Below are 22470 nucleotides of genomic sequence, written 5' to 3'. Positions count from 1 at the left end.
TATTTCCAGATATTTTATTGAATTCAAATTCCACCATCTGCCATTGTGGGATTTGGACCCAGATCCCCAGAACATTATCTGGGTCTCTGGATTAAGATTTCAGCAATAATACCACTAGACCATCGCCTCCCAAAATCTTGGTATACATATCCATGATCCTTGAAGACAGCAGGGTTGTGACAAACGTCTATGGGATATTTGCATTTATTAGCCAAGGCATAGAATACAAGAACAGGGTGGTTATGCTGGAATTGTATAAAATGCTGGTTGGGCCATAAATGGAGTACCTCATGGAGTTCTCATTGCCACATTCTAGGAAGATGTGATTGTACAAGAGAAGTTGCAGAGAAAGAAAATTTATGAGAATGCTGCCTCGTCTGCAGGATCTGAGCTGTTTGGAGAGATTGGATAGGTTGTGATTGTTTTTTCGGGGTTGAGACAGAGCCTAATAGAGGTGTTTCAGATTATGAGGGACATTAGATAGGGTGTGCAGGAAGGTACTTTTTCCATTTATATAAGGATCAATAACTGGTAGTATAGATTTAAGGTAAGAGGTGAGTTGTGGATAACCTCATCATATAGAAGGCAATAGGATTCTGGAACTTATTTTCTGCAAGGTGCCTGAATCAGACATACTCAGCAATATTTAGATATTTATGTGCAATTCCACAGCATCCGGAGCTGTGCTCCTAGAACAGGAAAACGAAATTACCAGTCAGATTTTTGTTGACTGATGCAGACATAATGGGTCATATATGGCCTCCTTCTGTGATTTGAATGTGTATGAGTCTATGTTTTGCTGGGCATTTTGTAAGACAAAAGCCACAAGCAAGTTGAGCCCATAATCTTTTTCCAAAGGACATAGTTTGGTTACTTAACAAAAGCTGCACTTCATCTTCTTATGTATTTCTCATTTTCTGCCAACTTAAATTATTTTTACAAAATGCAAATTACTCGTAGTCACCGCTGGCTTGGATAAATTACTGAAGCCAACGCTAGAAATTATACTGTACAGTGTATCAGTCACAATATGTTCATTTATCTAGTGTAGCTTCAGAATCTGAATTAAGTCAGGGTCAATAATTCCTCCATATCATCATATTCAATTGGTCATCAACAGGAAGAAATGTCATTGTTGGCAGGTTTAGCAGTTTTATTTGAAAAGTTCTGAAACACATTGTGTGATTTCAGAAGACATATTCTTTAATCACCTCATCAGCCAACCAGGTCAGACAGATGCTCACAGAGGGATATGAATTTGGGCTACTTCTTGGAAACTTGTTGTTTGTTTTGCCTTTTTGACACTCTGTTGTTTCCTATTTGATGAACACAACGCTTCAAATAACCAAGAACTGGAGGTGCCCACAAAAATGCAAAGAAAAGCTTTGAAAAAGTTGATTGATTTCTGAGAACGTTTGTTATTTTGTTAATAGAAGCACTGTCTTTTGACTTTTATCTCTTGATAATAATGGGTCTATAAGTGTCATAAAAACATCTTCAAATCTTATACAAAAACAAAGTTGCTGGAAAAGCTCAGCAGGTCTGCCAGCATTGGTGACGGAAAAAAAGAGTTAATGTTTTGGGTCGAATGACCTTTCCTCAGAACCAGATCAGCTGATCTAAAACGTTAACTTTGTTTTTTCCATCACAGATGCTGCCAGACCTGCTGAGCTTTTCCAGCAACTTTGCTTTTGTTCCTGATTTACAGCTCCTGCAGTTCTTTCGGTTTTCTTCAAATTTTATCTCTGTCCTCTCAGTGTTAATAGGAAATCTGAATATAGTCTGTCATTTCCTTTCTTTAAAAAAAAGTACAGAAAACACTTTAAAAAGTGTTTTTGGTAAGAAAATGCCAAAAGATCAATTAATATATAGCAAAATACTATATCTGAGTTTTGCTGAATATTTCATTCACTTTAATGAGATACAAACCTAATGAATATATATTATTAGTGTCAAAGTAATATTAGTGTCCAAGTAATATTTTGCATGCGACTTTCTTTGCCAATTTAATAATTATATTGAAAAAGGATGGTGATCATAAAATTTGACATTTGAGTTAATGATGGCAATATATATTGAGTGACTACACCTGTTATAAAATAATTCTGTTTTGACTTGAGGCAACAGAAAATCACATAGCAGTTTTTATAAAGTAAAACGGGGCGGTCCTTTAAAGTACTGTATTTACAATGGTATAGTGGCTAAACTATATTTTAAAAAGGTAGGCACTAAGAAATGAAGTGACAAAGATGATACATGTTAATTTCAAGTGCTAATTATCAGAATGACTGTTTTCTGACACCCTTCTGCATGCTGCTACTTAGAAATGATATTAATTAACAAAACATTTATGGTTGTGACCAAGTCTTTTTTACAGTTTCTCACTTGTCGCACTGTGCTAGATGACAATAAATCACACTTTTATCATGAATTTCATATCAGGAACCATTTCTCTGTTACTCATTTTATAATCTGATATATGTTGCCCCTGCTGCAATATGTAATACTCTACGCTATCAACTGTGGCGTGTCATTACTTATTGCTGTAGAGATAATATTTTTGGTCTTACATGTTAGGGGAAAAACATGTTGAAAAGGATAATTCCCAGATACTGAGTGTTGTATTCACCTTGATATTCTGAATATTCCAACTTATCACTCTACCAGCAGTGCATGACACCACAAGGAAATATTGTGTTCCCCTAAAATATTATTATGATTATGCATTGAATGCTTATAGTAACCAACGGCCACACTAACCAATAATGAGCAAATTTTCACTTTGCCATGCTTTTTAAACATAATAAAGTTGCTATTGTATCATTAACCGCATCAAATTGCTTACCAATTCCAACATAGATCTCAAATGAATTTCGCTTAAGTGAATTGTTTGCAAACTGCAGTCAATTAAAATTAAAAACGTCCCCCTTTCCTGACTGAAAACAAAGCGAGCGGCTGTGCACGATTTATTGAAACTAATGCTAGTTTAAGTCTTCTTACCTGGTTGCCTTCCGGACAAAGTATGAATGCGCAAAGTCGACATGATCATCCAGCCAAGCTTCGGTGCGATCGTAGTCGCTAATGCTGGATCTCGCCATGGTCCCGGCTGAGGGCCGCCCTCCCTGTGTCTTCTGCCCCGCTTTCACTCTCAGCCCAGCAACCGGGATGTCACTCCCTCTCCCTGTCACTCGCTCTCGCTCTTCCCGGACTGTCACGCTCTTTCTCTCTCTCCCTCTTCCCAGACTGTCACTCTCTCTCTCTCTCTCTCTCTCTCCTTCTCCCCGGACTGTCACTCTGTCTCTCTCTCGCTCTCCCTCTCCCCGATCTGTCACTGTCTCTCTCCCCGGACTGTCACTCTCTCTCTCTCCCCCTCTCCCCGGACTGTCACCCTCTGTCTCTCCCTCTCTCCCTCTCCCCGGACTGTCACTCTCTGTCTCTCTCTCTCTCCCTCTCCACGGACTGTCACACACTCTCTCTCTCTCCCACTCCCCGATCTGTCACTGTGTCTCTCCCCGGACTGTCACTCTCTCTCGCTGTCCCTCTCCCCGGACTGTCTCTCTCTCTCTCTCTCTCTCTCTCCCCGGACTGTCACTCTCTCTCCCTCTCCCTCTCCCCGGACTGTCACTCTCTCTCTCTCTCTCTCTCCCTCTCCCCGGACTGTCACTCTCTCTCTCTCCCTCTTCCCGGACTGTCACTCTCTCTCTCTCTCCCCCTCTCCCCGGACTGTCACCTTCTCTCTCTCCCCCTCTCCCCGGACTGTCACCCTCTGTCTCTCCCTCTCTCCCTCTCCCCGGACTGTCACCCTCTGTCTCTCCCTCTCTCCCTCTCCCCGGACTGTCACTCTGTCTCTCTCTCGCTCTCCCTCTCCCCGATCTGTCACTGTCTCTCTCCCCGGACTGTCACTCTCTCTCGCTCTCCCTCTCCCCGGACTGTCACTCTCTGTCTCTCTCTCTCCCCCCCTCTCCCCGGACTGTCACCCTCTGTCTCTCTCTCTCTCCCTCTCCCCGGACTGTCACTTTCTGTCTCTCTCTCTCTCCCTCTCCCCGGACTGTCACACTCTCTCTCTCTCTCTCTCTCCCTCTCCCCGGACTGTCACTTTCTCTCTCTCCCCCTCTCCCCGGACTGTCACGTTCTCTCTCTCCCCCTCTCCCCGGACTGTCAATCTCTCTCCTTCTCCCTCTCCCCGGACTGTCTCTCTCTCTCTCCCTCTCACCGGACTGTCTCTCTCTCTCCCTCTCCCCGGACTGTTACTCTATCTCCGGACGGTCACACTCTCTCTCTCCCCGGGACTGTCACACACACTGTCTCACTCCCTGGGATTTTCAATCCTTCTCCCGAACTGTCACTCCGTCCCCTGGACTGACCCTCTCCGCCTGCCTCAGAGTTACATTGCTGCTCCCGGTTACATCGCTGCCCGTGTAGCTCGGGAGAGTACAGCCGCAGGCGGAGAAATTAACCTCCCATGGCAAAAAGGGTTAAGATCCCAAACACAGGACCATAAAGCCCGCGTTAATCCTGTCCTGTTGTAAAGCTGCAGCCGGTAGCTGCCGCCTGAACCTGCTCACGGCTCCCGAATAAACCCCGGCAGCAAAGGAAATACCGAGCACCTCCAAAACACGGCACAGGATTTCCCAACACGACTGACTGGCGCTCAGTTCCTCACACACAAACCACTGTATACAACGTAAGCGTGTTTGATCTGTCTGTCAGCATCACATCACAAACAATTCATGGCAATAGATACAGATATAGTTAATCCTGGCAGGACAGTGTCTACTATTAGACCTCATTCTTGCTCAGGTATCATATTTCATTGCAATTTTTTGATCATATCAATCACAATGCTGTGACCATTTTTAAATACATAATATGCCTAAGCAACCATCAGTATTTATGTGTCAAACCTCATTAGGAAAATTGCTTGTGCTCCAATAATATTCACTTTGGAATATTTTTCAGTGTTTTTGATTGCAGTCATAAATATGCTGGATTTAAAACATGTTAATCAGTGATTGTATTAATGTATGTTATGTACAAACTTACCAAACCATGGAAATCCTCACAGACCTTCTCCCTGAAATGTCTTTCCCTGCATTGCACAATGGTACAGGGCTCAGGAGCTGTGAAAGAAACTATCAGCTAATATGGGGGCATGATACTTAACTCTAAGGGCACTCCACAAATTCACGTTCCTGGCACAAATTTTCGCACGCCAGGAATGCATTATTGAAATCTGAGCTACGTGATCAGCAGCCCTTACAGGATTCTTTATCCCAAACATTGCAGCTTTAGCTATCAGCGTAACAGTTCCAAAACTTTGTTTTCTGCATCTAGATTGTATTCTCCGGTTCCCTTTTTGTCTCATTGCTATTCCCCGACCCTCGCTTCCTCTTCGTCGCTGGCTCTTCTTCACTCCCTCCCTGCCTTTCTCTCCATATCACACTCACATACAGACAAACCGACTGCTTCTCCATCTCTCTGATTCGCTCTGTCAATGCAAATCTTTTTACTTATTCTTTCCAAATATCCTACTACCTTTCATTACCTCCTAACCTTCCTTGTTTATATGGAGAGACGAGAAGGAGGGAACACGGCTTCATAATCAGCTGGCTCCCATTTAAGACAGAGATAAAGAGACATTTTTATTCTCTCTGAAGGCCATCATTCAGTGGCATTTTCGTTCCCAGAGCACAGTGCAGGTGGGGTCACTGCATATTTTTAAGGCAGTTAGTTCGATTCTTGATTGACAGGGGAGTCAAAGGGTTTGATGGAAATAAGAATTGAGGGTACAAGTAGATCCACCGTAATTTTATCGAATAGCTGAGAGGCTTGGAAGGCTGAATGGTTAACTCCTGCTGATACTTCAAATGTTTATCATAGAATCCCCACAGTGTGAAAGTAGGCCATTCTGTCCCTTGAGTCCACACTGACCATCTGAAGAGGATCTCATCTTGATACACTACCTGTAACCCTACATTTCCCATGGCTAACCCACCTAACCTGCACATCCCTGGACACTACGGGCATCGCCACACTAACTAACCTGCACTTCTTTGGACTGTGCGAGGAAACCAGGGCACTCGGAGGAAACCCACGCAGACACGGGGAGAATATGCAAACACCACACAGTCACCTGACGATGAAATCAAACCCAGGACCCTGGTGCAGTGAGGCAGCTGTGCTAACCACTGAGCCACTGTGTAACCCACACCACCCCCAAAGTATTCCTTCAGCCCTTTGTTCTCTTTCATTCCCTCTCTAAACAATATCTACCTCTAACCTCTAGCGCTTCCTCAGTCCCTGTCTTTGTTGTACGATCTTTGTTCTTTTATTTCTCATCTCTCCTCTAAATTTCATTCCTTGTTTCTCGTTTTCCAACTCAATGCTGCTCACCCTCACTTTCACAGCATCTTTGTTTCATTCTTCCCACTCGCGCTCATTTTGTGACTACTTTCCTCTCATCTTCGTTTTCATTTTAATTTGTTTTTGCGTATTTCTCTTTCTCGTTTGTTTCTCCCTATTGCCAGTTCCTCTCTATTTCTCCACATTGTCACTCTTTCATTTATGCTCATCTTCACGCTGTTATTCTGTTTATTATCGTCATATTTTCTCTCCTTTTCCAATTTTCCTTTCCCCATCTCTCATACTTACCTCTGCCTTGCATTCCCTTTGTCTTACTCTCTTTCTCCAATTCAATCTTACGTCATGGGCATAATGAATTTGCTCTCAAATAGAAAGAGGTGGGTATTTTATTACCCTTGGTGTGTATATTGCAAATATATTATGCAGTAGCTAGCTTTAAAGAGGTTAAAAATAAAGATAATTTGTTATCAGACTCTTACCATAAATTAACGCAATGTCCCACACTGTGTCATGCAAACCCACACATGCAATCATACGCGCATACACCGATTGAGTACAGTTAAAAGGTAATGAACTTTTATAGATTACACTTAACAGTCTCTGTTTAATTTTGGGTTCTGGTCCCCTACATTGCAAGTCTGTGCTTTTACAAATGAGTTTGATACAGTGAAGTTTCAGTGAGAATTTTACAAAGCAAAGGGCTCACAGCAGGTTGCAAGGTCAGTTGCCTGTAGTTGAGGTTCTAGGAAGTTGGTTCTCTGGTGAACCTGAGATTGGAATAAAAACCAAAAGAACCGCGGATGATGTAAATCAGGGGAAAAGAAAACGAAGTTGCTGGAAAAGCTCAACAGGTCTGGCAGCATCTGTGAAGGACGAAACAGAGTTAAAGTTTCGGTTCCGGTGACACTTCCTCAGAACAGAGATTGGAATAAGCTGGGAGCAGAGCCCTTCTTTCTTTCTGGATTCATACAAAAAAAACTCACCATATGACTTTTCGCATGTTAAAGGTATTTTCAAATAAAGTGTTGATTTCATATATACTGTTGCGGGTTGACATTCTAGAGGCCCAGCAAGTCTGGTTTTGACATGGATGCCATCAGAATACTATAGGAAGTTGACAGTGACTGTGGACATTTGATCTTTCCTTTGGTAAATTATGAAAATTGGAGTTATTCAGACTGGACACTCCACAAGCTTTTTGTCTTGAGCCATTGGTGACTGTGAGGTACTGCTCAATTATGTCCATTTTTAATTAAGTATTTGCAAGAGACCTGACCCTGTCCGTATCGCAAACACCAAAAGTCACCCTATATGTGTCAGCCATGTTAACATAACAATTTATTTACGTCTGATGTATAACAGAAGAGCCAGGAGCAGGAGTAGGCCATCTGGACCTTTGAACCCACTCCACCATTCAATAAGATCACGGTTGATCTTTTCGTGGCCTCAGTTCCATTTACCCACCATCTCACCATAACCCTTAATTCCTTTACTGTGCAAAAAATTATCTATCTTAGCTTTAAAAACATTCAATGTGAAAGTCTTAACTACATCACTGTGCAGGGTATTCCACAGATTCACAACCCTTTGAATGAAGACATTCTTGCACAATTCAGGCCCAAATCTACTACCCCATATTTTGACACTATGCCCTCTTGTTCTAGTTTCTTCTGCCAGTGGAAACATCCTGCCTGCTTCTAGCTTAGATATTCCCCATAACAATTTTATGTGTTTCTATACCATCCCCCCTCATTCTTTTAAATTCCAATTAATATGATCCCGGTCTACTCAGTTTCTACTCATAAGTCAACCCTCTCAACTCCAGGATCAACCAGCGAATCTCCTCTGCAAACTCTCCAGTGCCAATACGTCCTTTCTCAAAAGGAGACCAAAACTGCATACAGTAGTCCAGGTGTGGCCTCATCAGCACCCTATACAGCTGCACCATGACCTCCCTGCTTTTAAACTCAATCCCTCTAGCAATGAAGGTCAAAATTCCATTTGTCCTCTTAATTACCTGTTGTGCCTTCAAACCAACCTTCTACGATTTATGCACAAGGACACCCGGGCCCCTCTGTACAGCAGCATGCTACAATTTTTTACTATTCAAAGAATAGCCCTTTATACTGTTATTCCTACCAAAATACATTACTCCACATTATCAACATTGTACGCCATCTTCCAGACCTTTGCCCACTCACTTAAACTATGTGTATCACTCTGAAAACTTTCAGAGTCTTCTGCACACTTTGCCCTACCACTCATCTTAGTGTCATCCACAAACTGACACATTTCATGTGGCCCCCAACCCCAAATTGTTTATGTAAATTGTAAATAATTGCAGTCCCAGCACTGATCACTGAGGCACACACTAGTTACTGATAGCCAACCAGAAAAACACTCAAATATCCTCACTCTTTGCTTCCTGTTAGTTAACCGATTCTCTATTCATGCTAATACATTACCTATAATGTTGTGCATGTTTATCTTATGCAGCAGCCTTTTGTGCGGCACCTTGTCGAATGCTTTTGGAAATCCAGATACACCACATCTACTGGATCCCCATTGTCCACTGCACTCATAATGTCTTCATAGAATTCCAGGAAATTATTTAAGTATGAGCTGAGTTTCATGATCCCATGCTGCATGTGCCCAATGGCGCAATTTTTATTGAGATGCCTTGCTATTTCTTCCTGGATGATAGATTCAAGCATTTTCCCCACTACAGAAGTTAAGCTAACCATCTTCTAACCCATCTTTTGTCCACCTACTTTTCTAAACAGTAGCATCACATCTGCTGTTTTCCAATCTGCTGGAACTGCCCCAGACTATAGCCAATTTTGGTTAATTACCATGAGTGCATTTGCTATCTCTCTCACCATCTCTTTTATTACTCTGGGATGTATTCCATCAGGGCCAGGAGATTTGTCTATCATTAGCTCGATTAACTTGCCCAACACTACCTCTTTCATTACAATGATCATGCCTATGTCTTCATCTACCTTTGTCATCAATTCCTGGCATGTTATTTGTGTCCTCCACTGTGAAGACTGACATAAAATACCTGTTCAATGCTTCACCTGTTTTCCCATTTCCCATTATTAAGTCCACCTTTTCATCCTCTAAAGCACCAATGTGTACCTTAGCACCCCTTTTTGTTTTGTATATTTGTAGAAACCCTTGCTATCTGTCTTTCTATTTGGATCTAGTTTACTCTCATAATCTATCCAACTTTTCTTGAGAGCTTATTTGTGGCTTTCTGTTGATGTTTAAAGCTTACCCAATCTCCTAGTTTCTCACTGGTCTTTGCCACCTTGTATGCCTTATCTTTCAATTTGATAGCCTCCCTTATTTCCTTAGACAGCTATTGTTGATTATCCCTATCCCACAGTCCTTCCCTTTCACTGGTATATACTTTTGCTGTGCACTATGAAAAATTGTTTTGAAAGTCCTCCACTGTTCTTCAACTGTCTCACCATAAAGCTTTTGCTTCCAGCCTACTTTAGCCAACTCTTCCCTCATCCCATTGTAGATTTTATCTTCTCACTCAACCACACCTTGATTGCCCCTTACAAGAGGATCCCTAACAATGAGATCATTAATTATTCCTGTCTCATTACACAGGGCCAGATCTAGGATAGCTGGCTCCCTCATTGGTCCCATTGCATATTGCTCAAGAAGACTGTTGCGGATACATTCAGTCAACACCTCCTCAAGGCTGCCTTGACAAACTTTGATCAATCAATCGATATGTCGATTAAAATCCCCCATGATAATTACCGTACCATTTTTAAAGGCATTAGTTATTTCCTCGTTTATTGCCCATCCCAATGTGATGTTATTATTTGGTGGCCTAAAGACTACGCATAACAATGACTTTTAATTCTTAGAATTTCTAATTTTCACCCAAATGGATTCAACCTTCGTCTCCATAGACCCTATATCATCTCTCACCTATCACCCTGATGTCGTCCTTAAATATCAGCGCTACACCATTTCCTTTACCTCCCTACCTTTCCTTCTGAATAGTCTGATACCCTGGATATTTAATTCACAATTGTGATCATCCTACAGCCATATCTCCATAATGACTACTAAGTCATACTCATTTGTGCCATTAACCCATCCACCTTGTTTTGAATGTCAACCAGCATTCAGTCAAAGTGCCTTTAGGCTAGTTTTTACACCTTTTTTTTTGAATTCTAATGTCTCCATTAATAATATCTCCTGAGTTTTCCTTCCTCTTAACTTCTTTCATTGTCTTCAATGTAACTAAACCCTCTTGCACTCATGTTAACCTGCTGCTTTCTTTTCTATTTACCATTATGCTTCCTGTCATTTTTCTTTTCCTATCCCCAGTTCACTAGTTTAAAGTTCTAGTGACCACCCTATCCTTTAGAACACTGGTTACAGATTGGTTCAGGTGGAGTCCGTTCCAACAGTACAGATCAACCACCCCCCCCATTCCAAAACTGATGCCAATGCCTGATGAAATGGAATGCCTCTTTCCCACTCAACTCCTTTAGCCATGCATTTTCCTCCCTAATTTTCTTAACCCTCTGCTAATTTGCACATGGCTGGAGTAGTAATCCAGAGATTATAACCTTTGAGGAACTGTTCCTTAATTTTGTTCCTCATGCTTGATAATTCCCAAGCAGGTCCTCCTTCCTGCCCTCAACTATGTTACATATCCCAAGATGGACCACAACAACTGGATCCTTGCACTCCCGCTCCAATATCCTTTCAAGTCAGTCAGAGGTGTCCTTCAGCCTGGTGCTGGGCAGGCAACACACAATGTATCTTGCCCACAAAAAATGCTATCAACCATTCCCCCCCCCCCCCCCCCACCCCCCACCAATATTAAAGAGCTCCCTACCATTTGTCTTTTTGCTCCCTTCTCTCTTGACTGGCCTCCTGTACCATGATGCAGTGGTCAGTTGGTTCATCCTCCCTACAGTCGTCTTCCTCATCCTCACAGGGAGCAAGCACCTCGTACCTATTGGACAAGGTCAAGAGCCGAAGCTCCTCCATTCCTGAATTCAGGATCCCCTGACCTGCCTCATTCATAGTCACACCCTGCTGTCCCTGGTCACTGACTGAATTCGAGGTACTTAATCTACCAGGTGTGACTGCCTCCTGAAACAAAGCATCCAGGCCCTACCCCCACCCCTCCCACTGTGTTTGCAGCTCAGATTTTGGCTCATCAACTCTGAGCCAAAGTTCTTTGAGCTGCCAACCACTTGCTACAGATATAGTAAGAATTGCCGATGTTGGAGTCAGAGATAACACAGTGTGTAGCTGGAGGAGCACAGCAGGTCAGGCAGCATCAGAGGAGCAGGAAAGATGACGTTTCAGGCTGGGTCAAGTTTCTTCAAAAACTTGCTGCAGATATGTTCACAGCAGTTCGCAATGGGAACTGCCAGCTCCTATATCATACAGGTACAGTTTAGAGGTATTGACTGAAAGTTCACGATATAGGCAGGCAACTACCGGGCTATGACACTTGCTTTAAACCTTTCATTCTCTCTCTCCTCAATTTAACTTGATCAAATTACCTCACACTCGCATTACTTTCCCATATTTAGTGATGGCATCTCTTTGCCAAAAGAACTCAACTTTCTCTGTGACTGCATTTTGCTTTATCTCTCTTACAGAGATTGATACATTTATGCTCTGTTCTTATGGTGTTGACCTAGAGTCGCGGAGTCATTGAGCTATACAACATAGAAACAGACCCTTCGGACAAACTTGTCCATGCCGACCAGACATCCTATATAAATCCATTCTCATTTTCCAACATTTGGCCCATATTCCTCCAAACCCTTCCTATACATATACCCGTCCAGATGCCTTCTGACTGTTGTATTTTTCCAGCCTCCACCCCTTCCTCTGGCAGCTCATTCTATTCACGCACCATTCTCTGTGTGAAAATGTTGCCTTTTATATCTTTCCCCTCACACTATAAACCTCTAGTTTTGGACTCATTTGAACTCCAGAATGGTTTTATAACAGCTGAAAGGGGGATTTCTTGAGGATAATGAGGTGCATTCAAGTTTCTCAACCCTGGAAAAGACAGAATAGCCTCTTAGTCCTCCTCCTGGACACCACCCCCAGGCCTCCTACCTTCCCTCGACCTCTTCATCTCTAACTGCCGTCGAGACATTAACCGCCTCAACCTCTCCATCCCTCTCACCCACTCCAACCTCTCCCCCGCAGAACGGGCAGCCCTCCGCTCCCTCCGCTCCAACCCCAACCTCACCATCAAACCCGCAGACAAGGGCGGCACAGTGGTAGTATGGCACACTGACCTCTACATCGCCGAAGCCAGACGCCAACTCTCCGACACCACCTCCTACCACCCCCTCGATCATGACCCCACACCCGAGCACCAAACCATCATCTCCAATACCATTCATGACCTCATCACCTCAGGGGACCTCCCACCCACAGCCTCCAACCTCATTGTTCCCCAACCCCGCACAGCCCGTTTCTATCTCCTTCCCAAAATCCACAAACCTGCCTGCCCTCGTCGACCCATCGTCTCAGCCTGTTCCTGCCCCACCGAACTCATCTCCACATATCTGGATTCCATTTTCTCCCCTTTGGTCCAGGAACTCCCTACCTACGTCCGTAACACCACCCACGCCCTCCACCTCCTCCAGGACTTTCAATTCCCTGGCCCGCAACACCTCATTTTCACCATGGACATCCAGTCCCTGTACACCTGCATTCCGCATGCAGATGGCCTCAAGGCCCTCTGCTTCTTCCTGTCCCGCAGGCCCGACCAGTCCCCCTCCACCAACACCCTCATCCGCCTAGCCGAACTCGTCCTCACCCTCAACAACTTCTCTTTTGATTCCTCCCACTTCCTACAGACTAAGGGGGTGGCCATGGGCACCCGCATGGGCCCCAGCTATGCCTGCCTCTTTGTAGGTTACGTGGAACAGTCCCTCTTCCGCACCTACACAGGCCCCAAACCCCACCTCTTCCTCCGTTACATTGATGACTGTATCGGCGCCGCCTCTTGCTCCCCAGAGGCGCTCGAACAGTTCATCCACTTCACCAACACCTTCCACCCCAACCTTCAGTTCACCTGGGCCATCTCCAGCACATCCCTCACCTTCCTGGATCCCTCAGTCTCCATCTCAGGCAACCAGCTTGTAACTGATGTCCATTTCAAGCCCATCGACGCCGACAGCTACCTAGAATACACCTCCTCCCACCCACCCTCCTGCAAAAATTCCATCCCCTATTCCCAATTCCTCCACCTCCGCCGCATCTGCTCCCATGATGAAGCATTCCACTCCCGCACATCCCAGATGTCCAAGTTCTTCAAGGACCGCAACTTTCCCCCCACAGTGGTCGAGAACGCCCTTGACCGCGTCTCCCGCATTTCCCGCAACACGTCCCTCACACCCCACCCCCGCCACAACTGCCCAAAGAGGATCCCCCTCATTCTCACACGCCACCCCACCAACCTCCGGATACAACGCATCATCCTCCGACACTTCCGCCACCTACAGTCCGACCCCACCACCCAAGACATTTTTCCATCCCCACCCCTGTCTGCTTTCCGGAGAGACCACTCTCTCCGTGACTCCCTTGTTCGCTCCACACTGCCCTCCAACCCCACCACACCCGGCACCTTCCCCTGCAACCGCAGGAAATGCTACACTTGTCCCCACACCTCCTCCCTCACCCCTATCCCAGGCCCCAAGATGACTTTCCACATTAAGCAGAGGTTCATCTACACATCTGCCAATGTGGTATACTGCATCCACTGTACCCGGTGCGGCTTTCTCTACATTGGGGAAACCAAGCGGAGGCTTGGGGACCGCTTTGCAGAACACCTCCGCTCGGCTCGCAATTAACAACTGCACCTCCCAGCCGCAAACCATTTCCACTCCCCCTCCCATTCTTTAGATGACATGTTCATCATGGGCCTCCTGCAGTGCCACAATGATGCCACCCGAAGGTTGCAGGAACAGCAACGCATATTCCACTTGGGAACCCTGCAGCCTAATGGTATCAATGTGGACTTCACCAGCTTCAAAATCTCCCCTTCCCCCACCGCATCCCAAAACCAGCCCAGTTCGTCCCCTCCCCCCACTGCACCACACAACCAGCCCAGCTCTTCCCCTCCACCCACTGCATCCCAAAAGCAGTCCAACCTGTCTCTGCCTCCCTAACCTGTTCTTCCTCTCACCCATCCCTTCCTCCCACCCCAAGCCGCACCTCCATCTCCTACCTACTAACCTCATCCCAACTCCTTGACCTGTCCGTCTTCCCTGGACTGACCTATCCCCTCCCTACCTCCCCACCTATACTCTCCTCCACCTATCTTCTTTTCTCTCCATCTTCGGTCCACCTCCCCCTCTCTCCCTATTTATTCCAGAACCCTCACCCCCATCCCCCTCTCTGATGAAGGGTCTAGGCCTAAAACGTCAGCTTTTGTGATCCTGAGATGCTGCTGGGTCTGCTGTGTTCATCCAGCCTCATATTTTATTATCATAGCCTCTATGTACCCTTGTTTAATTTAATTGTTTATTACTTATTTACTCAGAGCAGATGTATGACAGAAATGTACAATTGGGTCACTGACACATTGAACAGTAATATATAACAGTGGAAACCAACATTCTACTTTCTGTTGTAAAAATTATAGTTCCAAATTTAATATATTTAGTAAATATTTCCAAGCTCCTTGCTTCTAACTTTAATCTGATGCATTGGTTAGGTTCTTGAAGCACAATGCATTTTGAAAAACTCAATTTTGCATTATTGTTGGTTAATTGGAAAATCATCCTGAGCGCTGATCCCCAGATCTCAAATATCATTTTCAATGTGGTTTATCACAAGAATGGACATGAATTTTAAAAAATCAATATGTTTTGACTAACACCTCCAATTTTCTTAAATCCAAAAGCCAATACTTTATTTTAACTATATAGTTCAGGATTTAGATTTACTTTCTTTTCTGTCCATATCAAAATAAAGGCAAGTTTTGATGGAGAGACATCTGAACAAATGATAAAAATTTTCAATTTGTAGCTCTAGACTAATTATGAACTCTGGGCATTTTAGTAAATGTTAAAGTGGGAGAAAAAGAACAGAAATGTAGCAGAAAGAAGTAATTAATGCTTGTGGAAACAAACTGTAGACCATTGGATGTGCTTGATTGCAAATTAACAGAGTTTTGGCATGGACTAATTACAGAACATCCAAATTTTAAAAGTTGTAAATTTAAAGGTATAACAGTTGTAATTCATTGTACATCCACAGAAACAAATCATTTTAAAAGCTTGTCTTTCATGTAGTTTACTTTGTTGTGGCCAACTGACAAGTTTAAATTAAGGAAATGACTGGCACAGGAATACAGTATTTTTTTTATACCTTCTGACTGATACGTAATGGTAGAATTAGCAATAATTCAGTTAAAAGGTAAATATAAATTAGTTCAACCAGAACGGAAGGAAATGATACTTGCTGGCGATGATCATGCACTTTGTTACAATTGCATCTGTTATTGGGGCAGGTGCATTGGACAGCTAAACAAAACATTCAAAAGGCCACATTTTCCATCACACATATATCTCACGACTGCTAGTCATCCCTGGTGTATTATTAATAGAATCATATTGATGAAGCAATCACAGAAAACTGTAACTTGTGTCAGCTAGATATTTTACTTTCTTTAGTATTTGCATTACTGGTCTGTGATTATACATTTAAGTAGATTGTGTAGACATGGATCATTGATTTCAAAATATTCTTAAAGTAACATTATTAACATCCTTGGGGTATTGCAGGTCTACTTATCTTATTTTTTAAAACTGATTTAGACCTCCTAATCTTATTTGTGACACATTACAAGGCCTCAAGGTGACAGATGAGAGATGTCATTCAATCTGTCAGAGTTTATCCATGCAGATTGATGAAGAAATTCTTGTATTTACATAGAGTTCTTAAGCATTATTTGGTTTAACTGGTCTATGTCCGTGTTTACACTACCCAAGAATTTTTCCCCATATCCCTCTCATCCAACTTCATCAATGTGACTGTCCATCTTTCCCGGTCATGTGTTTATCTAGGCTCCCCTTAAAAAAACATAAGAATATAAGACCTAGGAGCAGGAGTAGGCAATTCAGTCCCTTGAGCCTGTTCTGTCATTTAATATGATCATGGCTGATTTCAGCTTGACCTCAACTCCACTTTTCCTGCCCACTTTCCATAACCTTTTAACCCATTACTAATTAAAACCTATCTTTCTCCTCCTTAAATTTTATCTGTGTCTCAGCATCCGCTGCACTCTGGGGTAGTGAATTCCACAGATTCATGACCCTTTAAGAGAAATAGCTTCTGCTCATCTCTGTTTTGAATCTGCTAGCTTTGTCCTAAAACTATGACATCTCCTTCCAAATTACCCACATGAGGTAATATCTTCTCTCTGTCTACTTTGTCAACCTCCTTTAGCATTTGCTATTTGTTTCAACTATTCATTTTGGGTACAGTTCTATATTCCATCAATTTACCTTGTAATTCCCTAACTGATTTGTCAGTGACTGTTATTGTATATGGTCCCTCGCTTCACTGGTTCCCCCACAAGTGAAAACAACTTTTCAACAGCTACTGTTGGAGAAGTCATGGCGGGAACGCCTTTGCTGCTATGCTGAAAGAGAACAGCAGACTCAATCTCCATTTTGTCACTGCCATTTTCTTTTCCTATCTAGCAGTAAAAAGACTGGTCTTTGCTGACTGGCATGCACGGCCTATATTAACATTGCCCAAATGTGAAATCTTGGCTTCATATTGAACATCTGTGATATTGGGATTTCATTACATTAGAATTTTCTAATGCCTGCAGGGAGCTCACCTGCACAGGCCCATCTCCTCCCAGAATACCCCACAGCAGGAAGTCATCAGTGATGCATTATGTATCTGGAGAGCAGTGGTAGGTGATACTCCAGAACACAAATGCATGCCGTTGGTAGTATGAATTTTCAATGTGTAACCAAAACACCTCTGTGGTCTGAGTAATCTGCAAAGCACAGATGGACTGTGCAAGTGGCCTGTTCAGTGCTGAGATCCTGTGCTGCAATTGCACAGATCTGTGCTTGTATAATAGTGACCTTCATCAGAGATTCAATGGCAACACTGAGACATTGGGTGGTCTCTGGTTGTGTTGCAGTGGAAGCTGAGACATTAACCACTGGATGCTTCATTCTAGCCAAGGCTGCAGGTGGCAGAGTACCTTTGGCCAACCCCTCCATTGTGGAAAGTCTGGGTTTCAAGCTATAAGCAATGTTTTGCATCATGTGGAGGCAGACTCCTCCATGCTACTAGAAAGTCATCTGACAGGCCTGCCAATGCATCTTGAATGTTCTCTTGCATTCTTCCATATTAAAGTCCTCATCAGAATTCCATTCAACAGAAGCCATCATCAAACTTGCCTGTAAGGAACTAGCTCATGAGTTACTATTTTCTCCAGTGTCTGAGCTGGTGACTGGTATTACATGATGAAGTGCTGTTGCCACCTCAGCACTGTTGTGTGTTTGGTTTTTTTTCCCTTCTGTATACTGAAGCTGTTCAGTGAACGCATCCATCATCTCGGTCCTCTCTTTCTGCTTTTATCCTTTTGTTTCAATGCCGAGAGGCAGCAGCCTTGTTGCTCCTGATACAGAAAGATTGGAATAAAGGTACTTTTCCAGGAAGAACCTTCAGTTGCTGGATTTCTCAAGGTTTGAGAGCACCAGCCTAGTATTTAAATGGGCAATCTACCTTTAGGCAAAGATTGGCTGTCAATTAAAATTAGAAGTGCACAGTGTGGTCAAACTTGAGATTTTAAAAATGTTACCTCTTCATGCCAAACCTGCCATTTTCAGTGTTAAAATTAACCCACTTCAGTAGAGGTTCTCAACTCACCAGTCTGCTTTCTAACCGGGACCTTTTTATAGATGCCTAGTTTCTGGAAGAGACACAACTGAAGAACTGTAAGGGTAGAGACACATTCTGGCCAAGGTTTCCAGGTCACACATAGGCAGAAAGATAAGGTGGTCTGGGTGGTTTTGTAAAACCAGCTTATGATTATGCTCACAGTTGCGACCAATTATAATCTGTGCATAGCTCAAACAGTGAGCCTTCAATGGGAGGGAAAGGAGCATACAAAATATCTCTCTGTACAACAACATACCTTTAATTGGCTGAGTTGCAAATACAGAATCACTAAACAACATTCTTGAGGTTATTTTTATATTCACGTTTCCTTGTATATAGATTCCAATTGGTTTAACACAGTTATCATATTCCCCTTGTCTCATATCAAATACCAAAACAGCATTCCTGCCACTGAACATCCCAGAGAACACAGTGTGTGTCTCTGTTGACATAATATAAGTTGTCAGCACCTGATTCCACTGTTATTCTCTGTTAAAACGCCTAACACAAAAGAAAATCTATCAAGATGCTTAACGATCAGCAAGTTACCAGAAAAGTTCCAGGTAAAGTTTATATTCATGTAATGTGTGCACATTCATGTCAACACAGGGCAAAATGTTGGTGTAATGTTTCATTGCCACTGCCATAGCAATTAGGGGAGACTCAGGCTTTTGTGTCTTAATAGTTTTCCAATAATATTTTCCATTATGCCAATTGTTCCTAAACTTGTTAGTAGGATGAGGTCAGGAAATGGCACCCCTATCTGCTTTAGCTGTTAATTAATCTTTCCCCATCACTTTTAGCAAATGGAAGAAAGAGGGTGTTAATGGCATTCTCCTATTGTTTTGCTTCATTAATCTTGATTCTTAAGTATGTAAAGGTTGAACCGCTGTTCAGGGTTACTAAGTGCTCATTAAAGAAACAAATCTATTGTATAGTTGTTCAAATCACAATGTCACGTTCCATATTTTGTCAATGTTGTGAACTCTTTGCCATCTGTCTTTGAAGCAGTGCTTTCATTAATATTTTACTCTTACATTTTAGAAAGCACACAACAGATTCCTTTTGTGCCCGAAGAAGTTACCCTCCTCCCTCTGGATAAACCTCAGGGGATCTCTCTCCCACTGCAACTCTCTTTTCCACCTATCTTCTCCTCTATCCATCTTCGATCTGCCTCCCCCCTCTCCCTATTTATTTCAGAACCCTCTCCCCATCCCCCTTTCTGATGAAGGGTCTAGGCCCGAAACATCAGCTTTTGTGCTCCTGAGATGATGCTTGGCCTGCTGTGTTCATCCAGCTCCACACTTTGTTATCTCAGATTCTTTTTGCGTGTTTCTTTTTTACTCATTTGGGGACTTACAGAGAGGTTTAGCTGGTGAAGCAGAGTGTGGCAGCCACTGATAACATTCTTGCACTAGAGTTGGTTACATTTGCCACCAGTTGGGCAACAATGGGCTTTCGGATCTCTTGATCTATCGTGCAAAGTGAAAAAGTTACACCTTAAACAGCGTGATCCCATCAGTACCACGGGCATTGATCTTGATGCTAGACAAATTTTAAATATATCCTGTTAAAGTCTCAAGTAGCCTTCAATAAATGCTCTTGGACATAATGTGCTCTGCAGATGCCCTGTCAATCTAGGTATAACTGTAGGTATCACATGGTGAGTGTCTCAAGAAATGTAATGCAGTTCCACGGTTGCCTCCTGAATAACCCAAAGACAAAAGAACAAGCAAGAGTATTGGAATTGATAAGCGGTGTAACAGCTTTAGGAAGTAAGAAACATTCTGCTGACTGCAAGCTACAACTATAACAATCTGCAAGAAATTGGAAGAAAAATACAGAATTCTTCATCAAAACACACAGAGACAAAAAGTCAAAACCAAACCCACACACAGATATTAAAATGATGGACTAGTATTTGTGTACCTTTTCTTAGTTTGGACAAAATGGGTGTCAGGCAACTGGGGTCAAAGCCTCTGAAATCTTTTACGCAAACAAGAATTGTAAAATGTCAAACTGTGAGTTACATGTTTTGAAATTGCAAACATACCTGTAACGAAGATTATCAACAAAAGATGGGGAACGTAATCTTGTTCCCTTTTCACTCGGATTATTGTCATAACCAAGATATGATCTTGTTAATTCAATGTGACAACTAATAACAACTGTCTCACTTCCCACTGTTCAAGGCCCTAAATATTTCTTTCCAGATGAAACAGCAATTTGCCTGAACATTGTTTCCTATTTGGTAGATGAATTTTATTATCACAATGTGCTCTTTTCTACACTGTGAAGACCAGACAGAGTTTGGGTGAATGCTTTCCTGAACATTTCTCTTTGGTATGAATACTCGATAATCACATTAAATTGTGTACTCCATTCCCACTTAGCTTCATATTTTTTCTCTCTAATGAAGCGCAAGGAACAGAACCTCAGACTGAATCTTGCATTGTTTTGCCTATGTCCGAATAATGTCACTTTTTTGGAGGATTTCCTATGCAAGACCTAGCAGGTTTTCTTGTTGAATCTTACCAAACATCTTAACACCCACATGCCCTGATAGCATCTCTCACATCCAATTTGCACCCCAGCTAGCCAATCAAACTGCAATGATTTGAAAGAAGTCAACCAGGTGAACTTCATAGAATAATGAGTTCTCTGATTGGGGCTGTTATTCTGGTCCAATCAAGGAGTCCTGACTGACGGATATAAACGGAGTGCCAGAGGTTCTGCTCACTCTCAGAGCTGGCTCTGAGAGGGAGCTGGACTAGTGTCAAGGCTTCCCCATGTGCAAATAAAGGTTGACTCAGTGATAGGATACTGGCTTCTATGGAGTTATTTCAGCATCAAAATTGTCCTCCTGGGTTTCTGAGGATAAGAGTACTGAAGCATCAGAGGAAACATTGTCAAGGGTGCCTCCTACCAGATGCTAAGAGTATGGTACTACAAACAACAAGTCTGCAGCTGGCTGAGAAAGAAACGGACCATGCCACTGGCACTTGGAGGTTTGCTGGAAACCAGGGACCGGCTCAGCTGCAGGCCAAAGAGAAGCCTGTGGTGGTGACAGTCAGGAACTCCATTCATAAACACACAGGAATAGGACCAGCAGGCATGTATGTGGGACATAGTACCCTTCCAGTACAGCATATCATATGATTGCCTATCTGTCTCCAATTGGAGACTGCCATGGAGAGCCATGGCCAACATTCTCAAGACCTGCTGGAGAGACACACCATCCTCAGGACTGATGGCATGGTGATAGGGCAAGGAGTAACACAAGGAGGCATTGTGGTGAGAAGGCACCCAGTTGGCAGAAGAACCACACACACCCATTAATGACATTGCAGAGGAGGTTTGGCCTTCCCACTCCACCCTGCTGCCCTCCCTTGACCTTAAGTTCAAGCAAAGGAGGATCAACTTGGAGATAGGACCCTCAGCAATTGAATGATTGCTGAACTCTTCTGTTTAAATTTTACTCTTTCAAGAGTTTTTGTTGTTCTTCAACTAATGTTGTAGAGTCTTATCAAGTGTATCTGTACTTATTATACATTGATGAGCTACAACATTATCTGCTGTGGAATCATTAAATACAGTAGATATTTACTTTTGAACTTGGGGTTCACTGTATCCCTTGATAGGAGCATTTTTTTATCTTGAGATAGTAGGAACTGCCGATGCTGGAGAATCTGAGATAACAAGGTATAGAGCTGGATGAACACAATAGGCCGAGCAGGAAAGCTGGTGTTTTGGGTCTGGACCCCTCTGTATCTTAAGAGCTATTTTTTTACCAGCCTGTCTAATCTTGTGTTTGATTTGGCTCATCCTTGATGTTAAATTTGACAGGCTGTTATTTCTCTTGTCATTTCTGCATTATATGGTGATTCCTTTTTCTCATGTTAAAGCTTCTTAACTCCATTGTATCTTGATGCCTCTTTTATTCCTTGCTTTTAACTTTGCAGTATTATCAATTTCTTTCAGAAGTAGATTCTTAATCTTCAGTATGATGTTGCTTTACTTTCCTTCCCTTAGATGTTTCTAACTCTGCATTATAGCAACACTGTCTCTAAGTATTGTTTACTGGAGATTTTTCAGGTCAAAATATTGATTTCCCACATTCTGCAACAAAAGTGCAGGTTTTCCAACTTTTCTGAACAAAGTGGAGATTTCCTG

The 22470-nt window shown here is 42.9% G+C and overlaps 1 protein-coding gene across 3 annotated transcripts in view; it reads right to left on the bottom strand.

Annotated features, from left to right (window-relative positions):
• The window catches only part of pde5ab (phosphodiesterase 5A, cGMP-specific, b), a 129756-nt gene extending 124214 nt beyond the window's left edge, over positions 1-5542 (bottom strand). The window contains exon 1 of one of the 3 annotated variants that reach the window (XR_009445776.1): positions 3001-4678. Coding sequence is in view for 2 of the 3 variants with exons in the window: in XM_059646112.1 (XP_059502095.1) it covers positions 3001-3098 (98 nt within the window). In the remaining variant the exon portion in view is untranslated. Of the gene's footprint in view, positions 1-3000; positions 4679-5043 lie in introns of those variants that run through there. The other 2 variants (XM_059646114.1, XM_059646112.1) reach the window with 2 other exon arrangements.
• Between the last annotated feature and the right edge of the window lie 16928 nt (positions 5543-22470).

Source organism: Stegostoma tigrinum, chromosome 1 (genome assembly GCF_030684315.1).
Source record: "Stegostoma tigrinum isolate sSteTig4 chromosome 1, sSteTig4.hap1, whole genome shotgun sequence".
Lineage (NCBI taxonomy): Eukaryota > Metazoa > Chordata > Chondrichthyes > Orectolobiformes > Stegostomatidae > Stegostoma > Stegostoma tigrinum.
The sequence above is the reverse complement of the archived record's forward strand: the minus strand, read 5'-3'. Positions and strand labels throughout refer to the sequence as shown.